At 47.7% G+C, this 18,695-nt stretch overlaps 1 protein-coding gene across 1 annotated transcript in view; it reads left to right on the plus strand.

The window, feature by feature from the left end:
* The window catches only part of b4galnt4a (beta-1,4-N-acetyl-galactosaminyl transferase 4a), a 147,073-nt gene continuing 128,378 nt past the window's right edge, over positions 1-18,695 (plus strand). The window contains exon 1 of the mRNA XM_030425349.1: positions 1-918. Within this exon, the coding sequence (XP_030281209.1) occupies positions 777-918 (142 nt within the window). The 5' untranslated portion in view covers positions 1-776. The remainder of the gene's footprint in view (positions 919-18,695) is intronic.

Genomic DNA, 18,695 nt, shown 5'->3' on the forward strand with positions numbered 1-18,695 from the left:
CCCCCCCTTTTTTTTCCCTTTTTTTTTTTTTTTTAAATTCCGTTTGCGCTCCTCAGCCGAGCAGCAGGATCGCAGGTGCTCCGTGCGCTCACACATGGAAACTGGATCTCTTCTTCTTCTCGCTCTTTGGCACTCGTGCGCCACAGCTCCTGGTGCTGGTGCTGGTCCTGCTCCTGGTGCTGGTCCTGGTTCCCGGGGATGATCCTTGAAAGTAGCCGATAGAATAATCAGCGTCGCGGTGTCAGCAGAGGCTTGAGCCGCAGGGGATTTGTGTAGATTATCGCCGGACTGCTATTTTGTTCCTCCGGTCACACTCTCGGCTGAACTTAGCGGCTTTTTGATCCGCTGCCTTTTTCTCTGCTGCTGCCCTCCTCCTCTGTCCAGCTGCCTGGAAACTCCAGCAGGGGAAGCGTGTTTACAAGCCCCGCTATTCACAGGGGAAAGGGGAGGAAAAGCCGGGTTGCATTCATATAAGCAATGACCGCCACAGAGGTGTTTGGATCCGGATCTGAGGATACGACCAGTTTGGCGCTGCCGTCACCCCGCGGTGGATCCGGGGGACCGAGACGCGCTCTAAGCCGTCTGTAGTGAACACTCCCCCCTGTTTGCCGGCCGGGTCACATGCCGGCGCTGTGACCGGGAGGAGAGTTTATCAGGAGAACCGGAAAAAAACTCAAAAAAAAAAAAAAAAACGCAAAGCGAAGCGAAGCGAGCGCTTCTTCCCGGACCCGTTCTGACTATCTACCGGGCGGCTACCGGAGGATGTTGAAGCCAGGATGCTGCGCTTCCCCGTGAAGAAGATCCGGAAGCAGTTCAAGCTCCTGCTGCTGCTGGTCCTCCTCACCTCCGCCGTGTGGTTCACCTACCTGCACATCAACCAGGGCAAGACCATCAAACTGCACTTCAACTACGGCAAAGGTAGGAGCCCGGTTCAGTCTGCACGGTCGGTTTTTTTGTCTCTTACCCTGATGGATGCGCACTAACAGCCCCTAAAGACATTTAACATGACATTTAACAGATCCCCTTTATGAATACTGTAGTGACACCCGAGGAGGTGATTCCATAAACTAGTGTAACACCACTATAAAGTCAGTATGCTGAGTGCAGCCGGCTCCTGCAGGCGTCTTATAGAAATACCGAGGTGACATCAGAGGAGATAATAACACCATAAAGCATCGTTAAGTCTCCTATAAACTCACAAGATCTAAGGAGAGTAGATCACAGCAGTCAGATTGGAGATCAGAACAACACCACAGGCCCATAAAGTCTCTTTGCAAACATCAGTTTTGTGGATTTATGACGATTGCGTCCCCCTGAAAAAACGAACCGCCACCTCCTCCTGGGCTGACTGTTCCTCCGGAGGTCAGTGTGACGGGCAGGATCAGAGATAACGAGTCACAGCGAGAGCCAGCGTGTCTTCATAAATTAACAATAGTTTCCTTCAAGAGCACGGCGGCGGTGTCGGAAGGCCCCCGGGTCGAATGCCAGACCTCCGCCTTCCTTCAGCATTAATAATCAAAGGGCTGTTCATGGAGGTGGCCTCAGAGGTCACAGGCCTGCCGGTCAGACGTGGAAGAAATATCAGGGGTTGTGGGTTTTTTGTGGGGGGTGGGATGGGGGTGAGACGTCCACCTGCTGCTGCGTTGCTTCTCACTTGACCAGAGCTCGATCTGCTGTGATGATGCCGAGCGTTACGCAAGAACAGCAACTATTAATGGAGGGAATACTCATAAAGGTGTAATGTGGCATCGGCAGCTACGAGGCATAACACGGGGACGGCGGTGTACTCTGTCTCCTGCAGCTGTCTGTGTGTAAAGTGATACCCAATGATTATCACGTCCTTGAAGAGTGCACGCACACACACACACATATATATACACACACACGCACGCACGTACGATGCACGGCCACACAGGGATCATTTCATTGTCTCTGATCTCGGTCGTGGGGGGGTTTTCCCAGCGACAGACTGGATTTAGCTTTCCTGACGACGAGCCTTTATACTCATCAAGCTGCCGAGTTTGTGTTCAAGCTCTTGGGTTCAAACTGCGAAGCGAACGCAGCGAGCCGGTGGAACGCATCGATTCTCAGATGCAAGTTGTGTTTAAAACGATACGATGTGCGCCGAAAGTATCGACGAGCAGCATCGTAACGAGGCACTGTGGCGCTGCAGACACGCCGATCTTGTTCCCCCCGGATGTGAGAGCGTGTTTGCGTTTGACACGGACCCCAACAGACGTCACATCGTCTCGACTTTAGTGTCTTTTATTTTGCGGTGAAAGTGAATATCGTGATGCAACTTATCGTATCCGGATCGTGATATCTGTCGGCTTAAACGCAAGATTCGATTTTAAAGATCAAATTGTGCAGCTTTAGTCGACGCTGTTAAAAAGAAGGGATCTATAATCAGGTATTAGCGTTATTGCACATGTGTTGGTGTGTGTTTCTCTCTTCCAGCGCTGCGTGTGGGTTAAAAAGAAAACCTTTTTTTTCGTGGTATGCGAGGAGGTGTCGACTGCATCGTGGCGACCTCACGACACAGTGTTGTTCCAAGTGAATTTAACATTAATTGTCTGTTATTCAATACTGGATGCATGTGGCAGACCTCTCCAGAGAAGTAAACAGCAAAAAAAATTGTACAATATCGGCTTTAATTAGGTGGAATTGACTTCTCTGCACGTTTTGCACGCCCCGTGCTCGCGCATACAGACACTAAAGTTAATTAATGGTCACTCTCGCTCCTCCAATACCGGCGGATTGCCTCAATATCACTGCATTGTGCATTATTTATCCCTGCCTGAGAGCACGACAATCCCCTTTTCTCATTCCCTGAAATCACAAAGCCCCCGACGCGCGCTGCTATTTTCGATATCGCTGCGTTCCTCTTTTTTTTTTCTTTTTTTTTTTTTTCAAGTCTGCCTTTTGTGCGACTCGTCTGATGAGGAAGCCGGCTGTTTCGCGGCGGCGCGCCGGTCCGCGTGCCTAATTGACTGTCTTCCATTTAGCAGGCATCTGAGCAGGTCAACTCACTTAACCTCTTATGAATAACATGTCCCCTCTCGCACCGAGGGTTTTCTAAGTGAGATGTAGCCATTACTGGAAATTGGGGCTCCATGAAGTGTGTAAATATTCATATCAGGCTGGCAAGTGTTCTCTCTCTCTCTCGCAGCACCGGAATCCTTCATTGATTCTTAGCAGGCAGGTAGAAATAATGCGATTTCATTTCTGGCCCCTCAGTCCTCCCTTATTTGAATATGAAATGACAATTTGTCAGATTTCCCTTTCCTGCCTGTCACCTATTTTGGGAGGAAATGAGATCCGTGTCAGCCAAAATCCTCTCCTCGAGCAGGGCGCCACGCTCCCCGCCCTGCAGATGAAGTCTCGCCGGCCGGCCCCAGTTTGGCATGTGACCAGCAGACTTATGAGGAGTGTAAACGTCTCGGCATTAAATTGCCCCGCTGAGGCTGCGTCGGGTCTAATTGTGAATAACGATCTGAGAAGCGTGTCGGAGACGGTTTACAAGCTGATGTTTTTTTTTTTAATGCACGGTCTGTCAAGTGTTTTTTCAAACGTCGGTTTCCTCACCTCGCCTTGCTCGCGCGTTGGTTGGCTGGGTCAACATAATGAGGGAGCAGAGGCCCGGAGCCCGGCGCTGTAACGGTACCCTGCTGCACTGTTTCCAACGCTTTCGACGTTTACGTTCACCAAAAAAACACGTCTGCTAAACAACACTTGCGGCGTCTTTCTTGGAAGCCTTGAGACTTTTCTTTGTGCGTAAGTTTGCCGGCCGTCGTCTTCTCTTCTTCTCTACCTTTTGATGCATTAAATCCGCCAGCCTTTCGCAGTTGGCAGTCGTGTGTGTGTGTGTGTGTGTGTGTGTGTGTGTGTGTGTGTGCCTTCCTTGTGCGCCGACGCAAACATGTGGGAATTTCAAGTCATGGAAAAGTGTGTTTGAACTCTGCAATCTGGCCGACAAGAATCTGGGCGCGGCGGTGAAAGGAAAGCATTCTCCGCAGACGTCGATTGGCCCCCCGACTGGAGCTTCGCACAGCAAAACGCTTGTGTTTCCTACCTGACTGGTGACATTTACATCCCATGCTGAAAGGGTTCTGCTGGTGTCAAAGCGAGCCAGAACGTCCCCCATCAGCTAGTCACTATAACAGAAACTGTGCGATCAAAGTTTACGTACTCAGTGGGATGGTTTTTTTTTTGGACGCGCGTGGTCAGTGGTGTCAATCAGCGGTTGGCGGGTTAAGTTATCAATTAAACGTAAGTGTCATCAGGTCGTGTTGGTACAGAACTGTCATCGTTCAGAGCACTAAGTCGGCCACAGCTGTGTTGAAAATGGATTCATCTGCCACTGAATTATTCAGAGCAGGAGAGAGCTGTGTGATGGACTGGTGATGGTACGCTGATGGGCAGCACACTCACCTTTTTTTTTTTTTTTTGGTGATTTCACGGTAAGTAGAGAGGGAGACGGGAGGGACGGGTCCAGTGTCAGGCAGACGGTGGCACACGTGAACAAGTCGCTCGAGAAGTGAGAGGTGAAGTCACCTCCTACATCTCTGCTCGAGGAGGAGAAACTGCGGGTCGGGAGCTCGTCCTCGCGTCACCTCGGGGGGGGGGGGAAACGAAACAAAAGCACGGGAACAACCCGGATTTGCTTTGTTTATGATTATGATTTATGATTATTATCATTTACATATCCGCATGCTCGCTCATGAAAAGGCCAGTCAAAAAGGAATATAATTACAGCGCCGTGAGCAGTATAGCAACTAACTTTTGGTGAGCGCGTGGGTGTCTTTTCTTCCGGCGTTCGTCCGTATTTTCCTTAAAAGCCTTGGCTAGCTTGTTGTGAATGTGACGATGGGGAAGGCCAAAAAGGTATAATTAAACAGTTTTCGGATTGCACGCTGGCCAGACTGGCCTTATTTAATCAGAATTTCAATGAGAAAGTGTGTTGGCAGGCAGTGCCGCGGTGCATATTAGATGAGTGCCACATCTATGCGGCCACCCAGTTGTACAACGGCCCCCCTGTTTTCCAGCATCAACAGGTCCACTGAGGAGCAGGAGGAGGAGGAGGAGGAGGAGGAGGAGGCTGCATACAGGCCTCTATTGATTAACTATGATTACACATGTGGAGGCACGCACATATGCATTCACTCAGCAGCCCCCACACAAATATGTTGTGGAATAGCACATATTAAACACACACACACACACTTCCGTATCATCGCCCGCTCTTGAGGAATAAGGAGGAAGCCGGAGAGGGGAAGTCTCAGGGGCATCGACAGATTGGCTGCTTGGTTGCCCATGGAGACGACATATGGGAGCGGAACATGCTGGTGGGATGATGATGATGATGCCCAGCGTATTTTCACAGAGACCATCGGTTCTGAGGAAGCTTCAGTGCGTGTGATGCAATGAAATCCACTGAAGGACTAGAAATAAAGACAGGTGCAGGGATATTTCAACAAGGGGAAAAGTAGTAACGCCACAGTGTGGAATAACAACGTCTGATATCGATAAATCAGCCGAAATACACATTTTAAAAACGCTAGATTTCACAGTGTTAGCCCAGTATAGGCAAATAATAAATATAAAATAAAATAAAAAAACAATCTGTACTCATGCAGAATGACCCCGGTTCAGAACGATATTCAGATGTTACAGGATTATAATTAGCGATGCATTAAGGTGGTTAAGTGTTACTAATGCTGCAGCTGCTAAAGAGTCATTTTAATTACTTTATATTCTGCTGGGTAGCTTAATCTATCATCATACATTATTTATATTGTGTATTTAAGGTGCAATGTGTTAGAATTTTAGTTTGAAACATTCCTAAATCAACAGAATGTGAAGAAATGAAAGTTTTGACGCCTGTGCATCGTGTTCCGGGGTATCTGTTGAAGTTAGCATGCCAACTAGCTAGCTCCTAGCCGTGCTGCACCTCTAAAGGTGACAGTCTGTAGTAAACAACACCAACGATCCCACTTGTTGTGCTCCGAGCTACCTGACTGTACGGTAGCTGCATGGTTAACAGCGTTTTCGAGCTAACTGCAGCTACAGTTAGCAGCAGTTAGCGGCAACTGTGGTGATACAGCACGGTTGTTTCTATTTGCGTAAATGGAACCGGGGACTTATTCTAACCTACTGCACCATTATTGATGTGAATTTTAAAAGCAACTAGTAAAAAAATGTATTACAAGTACTTGAGTAAATGTACTTAGTTACATTCCACCACTGGATGAAACGGACACAACTGTGTTCGTGTCTCCGGAGAAGAAACGGACGCTCACATTCAAACACTTGGATGCAGTGGCAGTGTGAAGTTGGATTCGGCTTGTTGTTGCATCTCAGCAGCAACACCCTCAGGCTGGCTCGCTGTCATGGTAACCATGCCCTCCGATGTCACTTCCCCTAATTTTAGCTCCGGTGGTTCTCACGGTCGGTCAGCTTTACCTCGGCCAGAACCACTCTGCCAGCAAAACGGTAACAGACGCCACCTCTGTGTGTGCGTTAAGTGCTCAAAATCACACACAGCACCGCTTTCGTCGCATTATTTATTCATGCCGCAATGAATATTGTCAATTACCTTTTCAGGTTTTTTTTATTTTTGAATAATGCAGCCGCACGGTGCACACTTGCACCTTTGATGAGACGGAACAGTTGTTGATGGAGGAGGAGGGGAGGATGGAGTAAGAAGACATAAACAACCTGCGCGCTTGGTAAAAAAAGCAATTTCCGAGGCAGTCATGTTGTATATCGTAGGTATGTTTCCGACAGAGCTGCTTTTATAGGAACGCCGAGCCCAGCGTGGGTGCAGTCTGCAGGTCTGCATCGACAAAGTGGTTTGGGCATGTTAAAGCGGGGACACGTGTGAACCCAGCTGGGCGGTGTGGCTTTCAAAAGATTGCCTCCATTTAGAAAAAGTTTGGGCCTTCGTATCAGCTGTGGAGGAGCTCCGTTAGTCAGACAAAAAGAGACCTTTCATCAGGAGAAATTCTGAAAGGAGTGAAGTCGGAAATTGTAGCCGTACTAATGTGGTGATTTATATTCTTTAACAGAAATAGTTCCAGTTCTGTGCGAGCACGTGATTCGATTTCCAGGGGGAAGCTGTTTTTTTTTTCTTTCTTAGTGCTGTGGTCGTAAAATTCAAATTGGAATCTTAAATCTGTTTTTCAGCCATCCTCGAGAAATTATTGTCTATAAATTAGCCAACGTAGAGAAATCGCACAACATATTAAAACAGTTATTTCAGCGGTATCTTCCTCGAGGTATTGCATTCAAAAAGGGGCCCTGTCGTGAAAACAGTCGGTCTGTTGTCAGCTTGGACGCGGACTGTCGCAAGTTCAACCACGAATCTTCCCACTCAGTTCATCTGACCGACCCGGTAAATCTCTCTCTGGGTAATTCCCGCCGCGAGGATGAACGACGTCCCCCATAACAGCACACACGCTGCATCCTCCGCCGGGTGGAGGTGGAGACAACGCAGGGATTAAGAGGGAGAAGTAACACCTCACGCTTTTCCTGTGAGCACATTGCTTATATTTCACTGCGCATGCTGTGGAGGCGTGGATCTCTACTGGCCTCGTGATTCGATTCAATTACGATTCACCTGTCGATTCGACTGTACATGGCTACCGTACAAAAAAAAGCTGCATCTTTTCTGTTATGTGAGTACTGTATCTACACAAAAACATCTGCAGTGCGTTACAAGTGTGCTGGAATCGACAAAGATATTGTTTTTCACATCCGACAGGTCAGCAAACATCAAAAACACGACTTGGCTGCACGCGCGTCCCTCAGAGTCGGACGGCAGCAGCTCCTCCCGGCTGATTATCGGGGCTCGCCATTATCTTTAAGGTTGCAGACGTTAGCTCAGGGTGAAAGCAGCTAGCGTAGTTTGTAACTGTTGCGAGGCGGATTTAACGAGAAGCGCGCGTCCGAAAACCAGAAGCGTGCACCCAGTGTTTTGTGCGCTGCTTGTTGATCCGTGCCTCTTTCAGAACGATCTCCAAACATTCAGAAGTAATGTCAGCCGAACGCTCGGCCGAGGCCAGCAGATCAACATTCAGCATTAGTAGGCTTCAAATGCGCGTTGGCTCGCAAGCACCGATTCAGAGTCTTCCGCGTCGACGTCGCGTCTTCGGATCCGGAAATTTGCACACATGTTGTCAGATGAGTGGATCCGCTCGCTCTCGCGTCCGTGTGCATTTGTGAAAGCCTGTTCATGCTTCAGCTACACTCTTGTCCTCCCTCTGGTAATTTAGCATTCTCTGTTTTCTTGCCAACGCTCGAGCAAATGCAACAGAATTTCATAACAGCCCCTAAAATATTTCCCACTCAGGCAGGACGTGTAAAATTCACATACCCTCCGTTGCGGTTCCACGTTGCTCTAAGTGTTGCGTGCAAGATTAACGGACGTGGACGCAGGATTGACGGATGGTGAAAGGCGGGCTTGGTTGGAAGGTGAGCGTACGCGTTGGGGGGAAAAAAAAAACACACCGGTCAGGAGTGTGTTAACCTCGGGGTTAATGAAATTTGTGTTGGCCTGCCTAACAAGCCACCATCAAGGTACCAGCTCTGCCCCATGCAGATGAGAGCTCTGGCACACTGCCACGGCTTTGCCGCAGGAGATTTGTGTGTGTGTGTGTGTGTGTGAGAAAGAGAGTGAGAGAGAGAGAGAGAGAGTCAGCGTGTGAAACAGAGATTTAGTGTAAAAGAGAAGGCAAATGTGTACGTGTGATGTGGTTTGTTTTTTCCCAAAAGTGTGTCACTGCATGTGTCTGTGAGCGCGCCGCTCCCCCGATCCCGCTGCCGTCTGCACTTTAGCCCCAGTGTTTAGCCGAGCAGAAGAGGAAGCAGCTGAATGATGGCACTGTCTGCCCGCTGGCACGCTCGACGCAAACGGGGGGGGGACGAGCATTCGGGGAGGGCGGGAGGAGGGGGGGGACGGGGCAGAAGAAGGACGCCCTTCTCACGCAACAGGTGGGACATGCAGCAGGATGCATCAGGGGAGGATGTGGCCGTGACTTCTAATACCGTGAATCTGTTTGTGCACGGAGCCGCAAAAAATTGGATTCAGCGTCGGATGAGGTTTCGCCGCGGAAAAAGCCGTTCAGGTGTGGCGATCTTATACGGCAAGGGGGGCGTCTAATAATGCAGCGATCACGCTGTTAAACAATGCCATCAAGATTTAATTAAGGCCCAAATTTCCTCAGTGGCGACTCGTAAAAAGCCCACACAATTTAGACGCTTTTACTGGGACGCTGCTGGGAGACAGGCGGGGTGTGAACAAGGAGGGCAGAGAGTGAGTTGGTGTTGAGTTTAGCTTTTTTACGAAAATGAGAAAAAAAACAGAGAGAGAGAGAGAAGGAGGGAGCGCCAGAGAGACAGATGTCAGGTGGGAGTATCGACTGCAGACGATCATGATCCTTGTCATGATGGGATTTGTCAGTTTCCCCCGCGCTCTGGCTCGGTTCCGCTCTTTACCCCCCCACCCACCAACACCACCAACACCACCAGCCCACCGCCCCACCTCTGCAGAAGGATTTTCTTTCATAGGGGTTTCTATGCAGCGCCGGGCTGTATCAGCTCTGGTGTTGCCTTACTGTAAAGTGATCCAGACCTTGCAGGATTTCGATCAATCATCAAAGAGTTGTGTGTCTGTGCGCTCACCCCCGCCCCCGCCGCTCAGAAGGAGCTTTCTGTAGCCGTGGTTAATGGAAAAGGTCACCTCTCTCTTTCGTGGCTCGCAGCAAAGACAGAAGGAGGATCAGAGGAAGGGGGGGGGACAGATAAACCTCAGTAGACAGAAAGAGGGTGCCTTCTTTTTTTTATTTATTTTTTTTTCGGAGGCGGGCGTGTTGGTTGCACTATAATCGGCTTTTGTTGGATTCCTTTTGAAACAGCTCTGTTGAAAAGTCATAAAAATGGATACACTCGATATAAAAGAACAAATTGACCGTAACGTGTCCGTCCCTGCGTGCCGCGCTTTCTCGGCTCGTATTCCCTCTTCACCCTCCGCCGCTCGCTTATGAATATTTACGCGTTTGTGGAACCAGATCTGAAGGTGGGGAAGGAATTTCATCTGCATTTATGAAAGGTTTCGCGGGGTGAAGTCGAAGCAAACCGAGGGAGAGAAATCTTGAAGGTTTTTTTTTTTTTTTTTGGCATTTGAGGGCTTTCGCTAACATGAGCGGCTGCCATTTAGATGAAACTAAATCCCGTGCGTTACATCTGGCTTCGCATCTGAGGGGATAGAAGTGTGATTGCGGCGGTGATAAGGTTCCCCACCGCTCCACGGCAGGTCTGATGTTCCCCCCGCTGACAGAAGCCCGATGCGAAACTCTAGCAGCGTTTTTTTTTTTTTTTGCATTTTTGCATTTTGTTTAGTTGAGCTGCTCCCATCTCGACTTGTCTTCTCTTTTGTTATTCCACCTCACCTATCATCCGAGATATCTTTTATATCCTTCTCCATCTTCTTTTTTTTTTTCTTTTTTTTTAATCCTCTCTGCACGAAGCGTAGGAGTGTCGGAGGAGGCGAGGGAGCAGAGATCAGGAGAAAGACAGAGGACAAGGGCTGCACTTTGTCATCCTTTTGTTTTCGCGTCTCAAAGGCCCGCTCGCCGGCTTGATTACCATGTGAGCTGCTTTGTGAAGGAGCGCGGCGTCGCTCTCCGCGGCCTGTCAAACACTGTTCCCTTTTTTTTCTTTCCCCCCCCCATTGTGGCCAGTCATGAGGAAAGATATTCAGCAGAAGAGGAAAAGGTTCCAGTGTACTCTGGAGCCGTGTTTGTGTTTGTACAACTGTGCATACTTTGCTTTGAGAGGAGCCCCCGCCGACGTGCGCCGCATTTCAACATCTCTTCATTAATTTTACGCCTCTGTAATTCTCGGTAATTAAATACCCTCTTTTAGCATTCAATGTTCCATACTTAAGTTCTTGTTTATCCCTCTTGTCCTCGTCTCAATCACACGAACGCGGTTGATGTTTTGATCGGTAAAAGTGGTTGTTGAGTTTTTTGTTGCCGGATCAGCTTTTGTGTGTGTGTTTTTTTTTGTCTTTTTTTTATTTCTGCTTCTCTTAGTTTCAGCTTTTCATCTTTCTAAAGCCTGTTTTTTCTTTATTTGTGGCAATATCTGCGGGGAAAAAGTTGCAGGCAAAAGAAAAAGAAGGTTATAAAGCGAGCTGTCAGAGAAAAGTTCAGTCGCAGGCTGATTTGAGAGGACTGGAGTGAACGTTCCTGCGTACTCTACCACCGATTATTTTCTTCAGACTGGCACAGTTTTTTTTAAATGTGTATTTTCTGCGCGTCTGGTTTTTGCTAAAATCTCCACGACATGAAAACGAATAAGTGAATCCAACAAGTCGCCGTGAACTTGATGAAGTTCATCACATCTGCTCTCATATCTGGTTAAAGGTTACGTTATCATCGTGCGCGGCGGATAGCTGCAGCTGCATGTTGATTGTGTTTAGCCTTTTGATTTGTTGTTCCCTGTGATGGATTATGTGTCTCTGCAAGCTGATTTTTTTTGTAATGAGTAGGCACCAATGCTTTCTCAAAATGCAAGACATTTAAATTTGCTTTTAGAAATGCCAAACACATCTGGAGCAGCGGGTTTTTCTCGCTGAAGAAATCCTCCGTGAACATTTCTATAGTGTCTCCGAATCCCAAAGTTTCCTCCCATGTTCCAAGTTGAAAACTTTTGCAGTAAAAGTGTAAAAAAAATATGCCATGAAATATGTTTTTTTTTGGGATCTACAACATGAGCATAAAGCGAATCATTTATCTTCAGTTTTCCCTGCGTGGCGAGGACGTCCTGGAGAGAACGCGCTTCTCTCACCTTCAGGCTCGGTCCAGAACAATTATACCTGGCTGAGTTCGGCCTCGCTTCATATCTCTCCCATCGGATCGCCACTTTTCTATCTCTGCCTCTGTCGGCTTGTCTCTTGTACAGAGCAGCGGGCAGAATTCCCCACCTAACATGACGATGGCTGCCGGCTGGTGCAGCGCTATACATTCCTCCCTACTGGGCAGAAAAGATGGTAAACATTTTGCATCGCTTTCTTTTTTTTTAGTAAACCAGACTGTTTTTCACAGGGTTATCTTCTGTTACAGTACTGAAAAAGCCTACTTTTACTCCCTAAAATGCTGGATATATACATGAGTCTATGTACTGAAATGACAGCACTTTATTTATTAGCCCCAAATCAAGATGCTGCTATTTCCTAGAAGCGCCTTTAACAGCTGCGTGCAACTTAACAAGAGTTTTTTAGATATCGTAACTTATGCAAGCACATGTCGGTAATCTTTGGTCTGTCATTTGTGGGGTGACAGGGGAAATACTCGTGGTTTAAAGCAAAGTAGTTTTACTTGATGCAGATACAGTCAAAAAAAACTGCATGGCTGTGTAGTTGGGATCAAAACGAAGGAAGAGTTCAAAGATGGGCGAGCAAAAGGGGGCCAAAATTAGCGGGTGGCACGCATTTGTTCAAAATGAAGGCCGAGTTCGAAGACAGGTGTAGACCGACTCATTAGTACTGAGTATTTATGCAATAATGAAGTATTTGCTGCTGAGAAGTCACGAGGTGGAAACGTCAGTATGTTGACGGGCGTCACGGTTGGTGTGATCCCAACGTATGGCGGTCCCTCATTTATTCCAGGGTGTAATTTATTGTTTTATGACTGACTGTCAAGCTAGATAACAGGTATTCATTCTCTGTAAACATTTGCTCATGTTTCACAAAGAGCTTAACCTGATCCCCGACAAACGACAAAGGCAGCAGTCACGTACGTGAAGGGCGAGGACCGGATCTGGTTGACATGCAAGTTCAGCTACTGGGATCTTTGAATGGAGGGGAAAACTGGTATTTGGCGAGGCCGTCGGGGTTTTTCAGAGTGTCTGGTTGGCCAACTGGCTGTCTGGTTGACTTGCTGTATTGTTCAGTCTGCAGCCCTCGCTGTCCTGCAGCAACAGCAACGCTAACAACTCACATAAAGAGCCGGAAACAGAAGCAACAGTCCTCTGTCGGTTTAAAGAAAAGGATCCTCCGGCCTCCAGTGAGCAGGGAGTAAGCAGAAGTTGGGTGAAGATGATGATGATGATGGGGGAGTAAAGAGGAACGTTTGTGCGCTCCGTCACACAACATCAACATCAGCCACAAAAAAATTGATGATGACACTAAAAGCTAATTACCTGACGTTAGCTGTGCAGCAGGAAGAAAACCAAAACGTAGCATGTGAGCTACCTGTAGCTGCTGTTGACGTCTTGAGTGCACATCGCCTCGCGGCTTCGTTTTACGTGACGGCACAGAGAGGACATTCTTTAAAAGCTCGGCTGACAGAGGGGGACATTGTACGTCTAATGTCGCCACGCTTCCCTCCACCTCTTCCATTTCCCTCCTCCTGCTCGGTCGCTCCGCTTTGTTTTCTTCTTTTGCTTTCCTTCTCGGCCTCCTCTTTCCCCCCCCTCCGCACAATCACACGTCTTTTCCCACCCTCGCGCTTTCTCCTCACATCCATTCTAGGAATCGACAAATGAGACGCGGGACAAACGCGAGCTTTTTCATCCGGCTGCATTTGACATGGAGATTCACCTGCCTCAGCGAAAGCAAGACAATTCAACTCCATTATCTCTCTGTCAAACATGCCGCCGCCGCCGCCCGCCCCGCTGCTGGAAATGAGGTGTTTTTACATTGCTGGGGAGGATAGAATGACTGGCGACGAGCCAGCGCGCATAATACATCTTTTCTAGCACTTTTTTTCTGGCCATGTGATCGTGTTTCAGAGCGCAGAGAACGGAGAGAAAGCAGCCGAGGACTTGTTGAACGCCGGAGGGTACGGCGAGATTCAGAATGTGCTGCATTTTAAGTGGGTTTTTTAAGATCGGCTTGCATTTACACATAGATGTACACAAAGAGGAAGAAAACAAGATGGAGATAGTTTGTGTTCTCGTGTTATATTTAGATAAATAGAGGCTATAATACATGTAGAAGGCCACGGTCTTCAAACATGTCCATAAACAGACATATGACAAGACATTAGACGTGTTGAATCAGCAAACTGTGATTGTGTTTCTCTTTTTCAGTGTTCAAGTGTGTCAGTCAGGTGTTTCCGTCTCCCGACATCTTTGTGCGCTCGCAAGTGACTCAGCTACTTTTTTTTGGACGGCGCCACGTTCTGCGATAACAGGTCCAAACGGCTGCAATCTCCCCCCCCAAAAAAAACCGAGAAAGAAAACCCCGCTCTGTTGTTTTCAATCAGATAGAATCAGGCCTTAATCAGCGCGACGACAAAGCGTGCCCGTGTAACTCACTTATTTTTCGTGAATTAAAGTGCCAAATTAATTAGCCATTACATCAACTGTTAACTCTGCTTGCCAAGTTAATGCTCTTTGTTATAGCAGCTTGTCAGGAACGCACAATGCCCCTCATCAGACTCTGTTCCCTTTCAAAGGTGCTGCCGACTGCGCGCCGCCGGTTCACAGCGTCGACACCTCTGGCGCGCTTCGGCGTCGCTGACAGCTGCTGTAAAAGAGTCTCTTAAAAATTGATTCCCCCCTCTGAGCAGAGATTCCTATCGCGGTTAAAACTGTGCAGTTTTTTGACACTCCATAGGTCCGCATACTTTATTCTGTCTGTGTGAGTGTGTGTGTGTGTGCCTGAGGCCGAATGATGGAGGGAGGGAAAAAAAAAAGATGACTTTTTTGTTCACAACAGTGTTTCCCACTTAAAGAGCTGAAAGTTAGTGATGGAGGAAGCGATAGCGCGGCTCGTCTCCTCTGCAAACAGGGTCAGCGCGGCGTGATAACGCGTCGGAGATCTCGTCCTCTCCTCCCGTTATCTCACGCTCTCCGGTTTCTGTTAAGAATCGTAGGAACGCTGATTGCATTTCCTCCTCATACTAATCTGCTCCCAAGCCCACACACACACACACACACACACACACACACATGCACACGTACAGGATGCATGGAGAAGTAATTTGCTTTTCTTTGAGTGCACTCAACCCATTTCTGGTGCTCTGGATAAAACTAAACATAATCATCCAATCAAACAAAGTCCTCGCCGTTCAAACCTCACCTCTGCCGGAACAAATGGAGCCGTCACATTCACAGAAAGGCTCTCTCAGTGTGAGGAGGAGGGCGAAGGCCTCACCTCACCAGTGCTTGTTCACCTGCGTGAATACCACAGTGTCTCGGTCCTTTCTGTCAGGGTGTACGGGTGCTTGAAATCCTTGAAAGTGCTTGAATTTCAATGTTGTGTTTTCAAGGTCTGAAAAGTGCTTGGATTTTAGTTTAAGTGCTTGAAAGTGCTTGACATTATAACTCTGTGTCTTTCACAAAATTGGGATCAGACTGGATAATTAATTTCTGAAGTTTTTGCTGTTATGAAATATAATTTTAGACGTTTAAAGCATAATATATTGTACATAATTGTGATAAAACGTGAAGAAAAAAATCACAAGGATATATGTTCCTTTAGATACGTATTTTACGCTAGCAATAAGGTGCTGGAAAATCTTAAAAATGACCCTTAAAAGTGCTTGAAAAGTGCTTGAATTGGACCTTGAAAAATGTGCACGAACCCTGTGGACTGTGCAGGTGGCTTTCTGCAGGGTGCATTTTATTGCGTGTGACTCCCTGCACCCCTGAATCTGACGGGTGGCACATGTGACGGCGAGTAAAGAAGGAGTTTGATGCATGTTAACTTTTATGACCCTGACGCTGCTCCGTACAGGCAGTGTCGTGTTGCATAATTTAAATTGCGGACAGGATTAGAGATGACGTGATTCTGACGTCCTGCCGGAGTCCTTTGAGGCGAGCTTCGCCACTCAGCAGCCATCTTGGCGACGCCTCCGGGGGGGGCGTTATTCCGGGCTAACTAAGACCAGGCCGCTATCTGAATGAGAGGATGAATGAATGACTGGATGATGGCCGACTGTGCCTCCGAGCAAGGTTTACACTGTCAGCTAATCCTGTGCATTAGCGCGATATCCTCCCCTTCCTGCAGCTGCAACCACACGATTGGCTGACACTGTTTCCAGATCCAGCTCTGATTGGTTTGTCAGCGGGAGGAGGCGAGTTTTGTGTCAAACAACCGCCGTGACAGACTCTTCTACTCAACATGCTTTAAGTGGTTTGTCCCGTCTCTCATCACGTCTCTGTTTGTCGTGCTGACGGGTTCATTTTTACGAACAAACCTGATGAATGCGGGATGTTTTCAATCAGGACGGGAGCAAACAGGTGGCTGCTGCTCCCTGATGACTTTCTCTCCTCTTTTCTCCGTCCTAAATAATGGATGATAAGTGAAGAGTGGCAGGCGAGATACAAACTAAGATGTATTTGTTTGTTTGGAGATTCTGGCTTCCGACCATTTGCATAGTAAGAGACGAATGAATACTTGTCAGTGACATCTGTTGTTCACTGCCATCTCGCTGATGAAATCTTCCCGGTGTCTGCACGAGCTTCCTGCTGCATTTACCCACACTTCCTGCACGTAATACTTAAAGTATTCTCTCGGGACTAGTGTCATCCTAAAAGTGGGAAATTAGATATAATACAGGTTTCAGGTCCAATTGTTAGTTTACTTAATTATAGATACAGTACGTGAAATGACAGACATGCTGGGACATTCAAAGTTTAAGGGACAAATAATAATGTTTCACCAGTTTTGCCTTTTTCTTCTCAACCCAAAAATTCTCGTCCTTATATTTGCATTTCTTTTTCATAAATGAGAGCAATAAAAACAATTTATCGCTGTAAGTCATTTTTGTTCTGTGCTGCCACACGTGAGAATTTGTGTTCTCTTGGATTTCCGGGGCCTTTTTGTTTTGTTTTTTTGGCACCAGAACTTTCTCAGTATGAGTCTCTTTCCTCTCAGCAAGACTGAACAGCGCGTGTACGCTTGTGTGGCAGTATGCATGCGTTCCCTCTAATTATTTCTCTACAGTAACACAGTCAACAGTAGCTAAAGGTCATCTGACAGTGCTGTGCGATAAAAAAAATGGGATGTTTGTAGCGTTGATATTATCACAACGGGACATTAAGAGCTGTTTTTTGTGTTTTTTTTTGGGAGCGGAGCAACACGGACGTTGCGCCTCTTTCCTCGTTTACCGCGGTGAGTTTCGCGCTCGGCTGTTTCTGCAGGTGGTGTCCCTCCATCGTTTCAACGTGCCCAGACAGGCAGCTCTCTCTCTCTCTCCTCCTCCACCACCTCCGCCATCACCACCTCTAACTGTCCGTGCTGCAGCGAGGATACTGCCGGTGTGTGATGTGTCTGTAGAAGGTAGCACCTGTGCCCTGCTGCAGGCGGCTGGCCCCCCTGGGTTGGATGCCATCCCTGCTAGTACCCAACACACACATACAGGCACACACACACACACACAGGCACACACACACACACACACACACACAGCGCCCTCAATTTCATCCGTTCCCTTAATTCAAGCATTCTGTGCTCATTCATATGCTATGAGGGATTTCCTATTGTGCAGCCTAGATTCTATTCCTTCCGGGGTTTGTGGGAGTCCGCACCTGTGGGGGGGGGGGGGGGGGGAGGGTGCATGCACACATTTCGTGGGCTGAATTTTGCTCGCATGCCTCCTATTTAAAGCTGCAGGGACCCCCGACTCTGCAAGCATTCGGATGTGCCCACTGAGTTCCAGCTGCGAGGAAAATAAGTGCATGAGCTGCGCGGGAGACGGCATGAAAAACACAGAGGATGAAGGATATCATCGGATTCCTTTTTGCCACAAGAGATTTGTTTAAAGGGGATTAACGTGGACTGTGCATATTTAAAAAAAAAAAAGAAATAAAAAAACCTACAGACCTGTTAAGCCATTTCACACAGTTTTATTGCTTTTCACAGAGAGCGCAGGCTGCTAGCTAATGTTGTCAGACGCAGGTAGAGGATGCGTGGCGACGGCGCGGAAAACCTGAAACCTGCCGAACGCGCCGGCGAGAATGTGTCGGCTGCAGTGAGAGCTGAGAGCGAAACACACACATGAGATCTGTGTGCATCTGTATAGGTGCAGTGTGTGTGCGTGTGTGTGTGTGTTATATAAATGACAGTGAAACTACCTGAAGCCTATACCAGCTTTCCACCGCTGCATTTTCCTGTCAGCAGGTTGACTCACACGGCTACATGTGAGTCAGCTGAGTTTGACACCACATCCCAACGGACACACATACACACAGTTTCCCCTACACACACACACACACACACAGTTTCCCCTACACACACACAAACACATGCACAAGACTGTACCCACACCCCGCTCTCTGCAGAAGATGAATAAAATAGACATTAGTTTAAAAGTCAAGCTAAAAATGGCCTCCATCGCTCCGCTCCGTCCACCGCCCCACAAACACTATGTGTTTGTTTTTACTTGACTGAGCATCTAACTCAGTCTGGCCTCGCAAACCTCATCCTGTTAGCTCAGACGAGCCGGCGGCCGTCAGCAAGTTCAGTGTTTATTCAGGTCAAAGCGGAGCACAACCTCTCCCCAATGAGATTTAAATGTCCCACCCATAAGCCTAAATGTTAAAACATGGGGGAAAGCTCCTCCACCGAAAATAAATCACAAAGCCTTCCCGAAGGAATCGCTGTAAAATCTATTTATAAGGCGCTGAAGAATAACGTGAAGATCTGGATGACTAAAGCGCTCAGATATGCTATTTTTAAGCCC

The sequence above is a fragment of the Sparus aurata genome, chromosome 8 (assembly GCF_900880675.1).
Source record: "Sparus aurata chromosome 8, fSpaAur1.1, whole genome shotgun sequence".
NCBI lineage: Eukaryota > Metazoa > Chordata > Actinopteri > Spariformes > Sparidae > Sparus > Sparus aurata.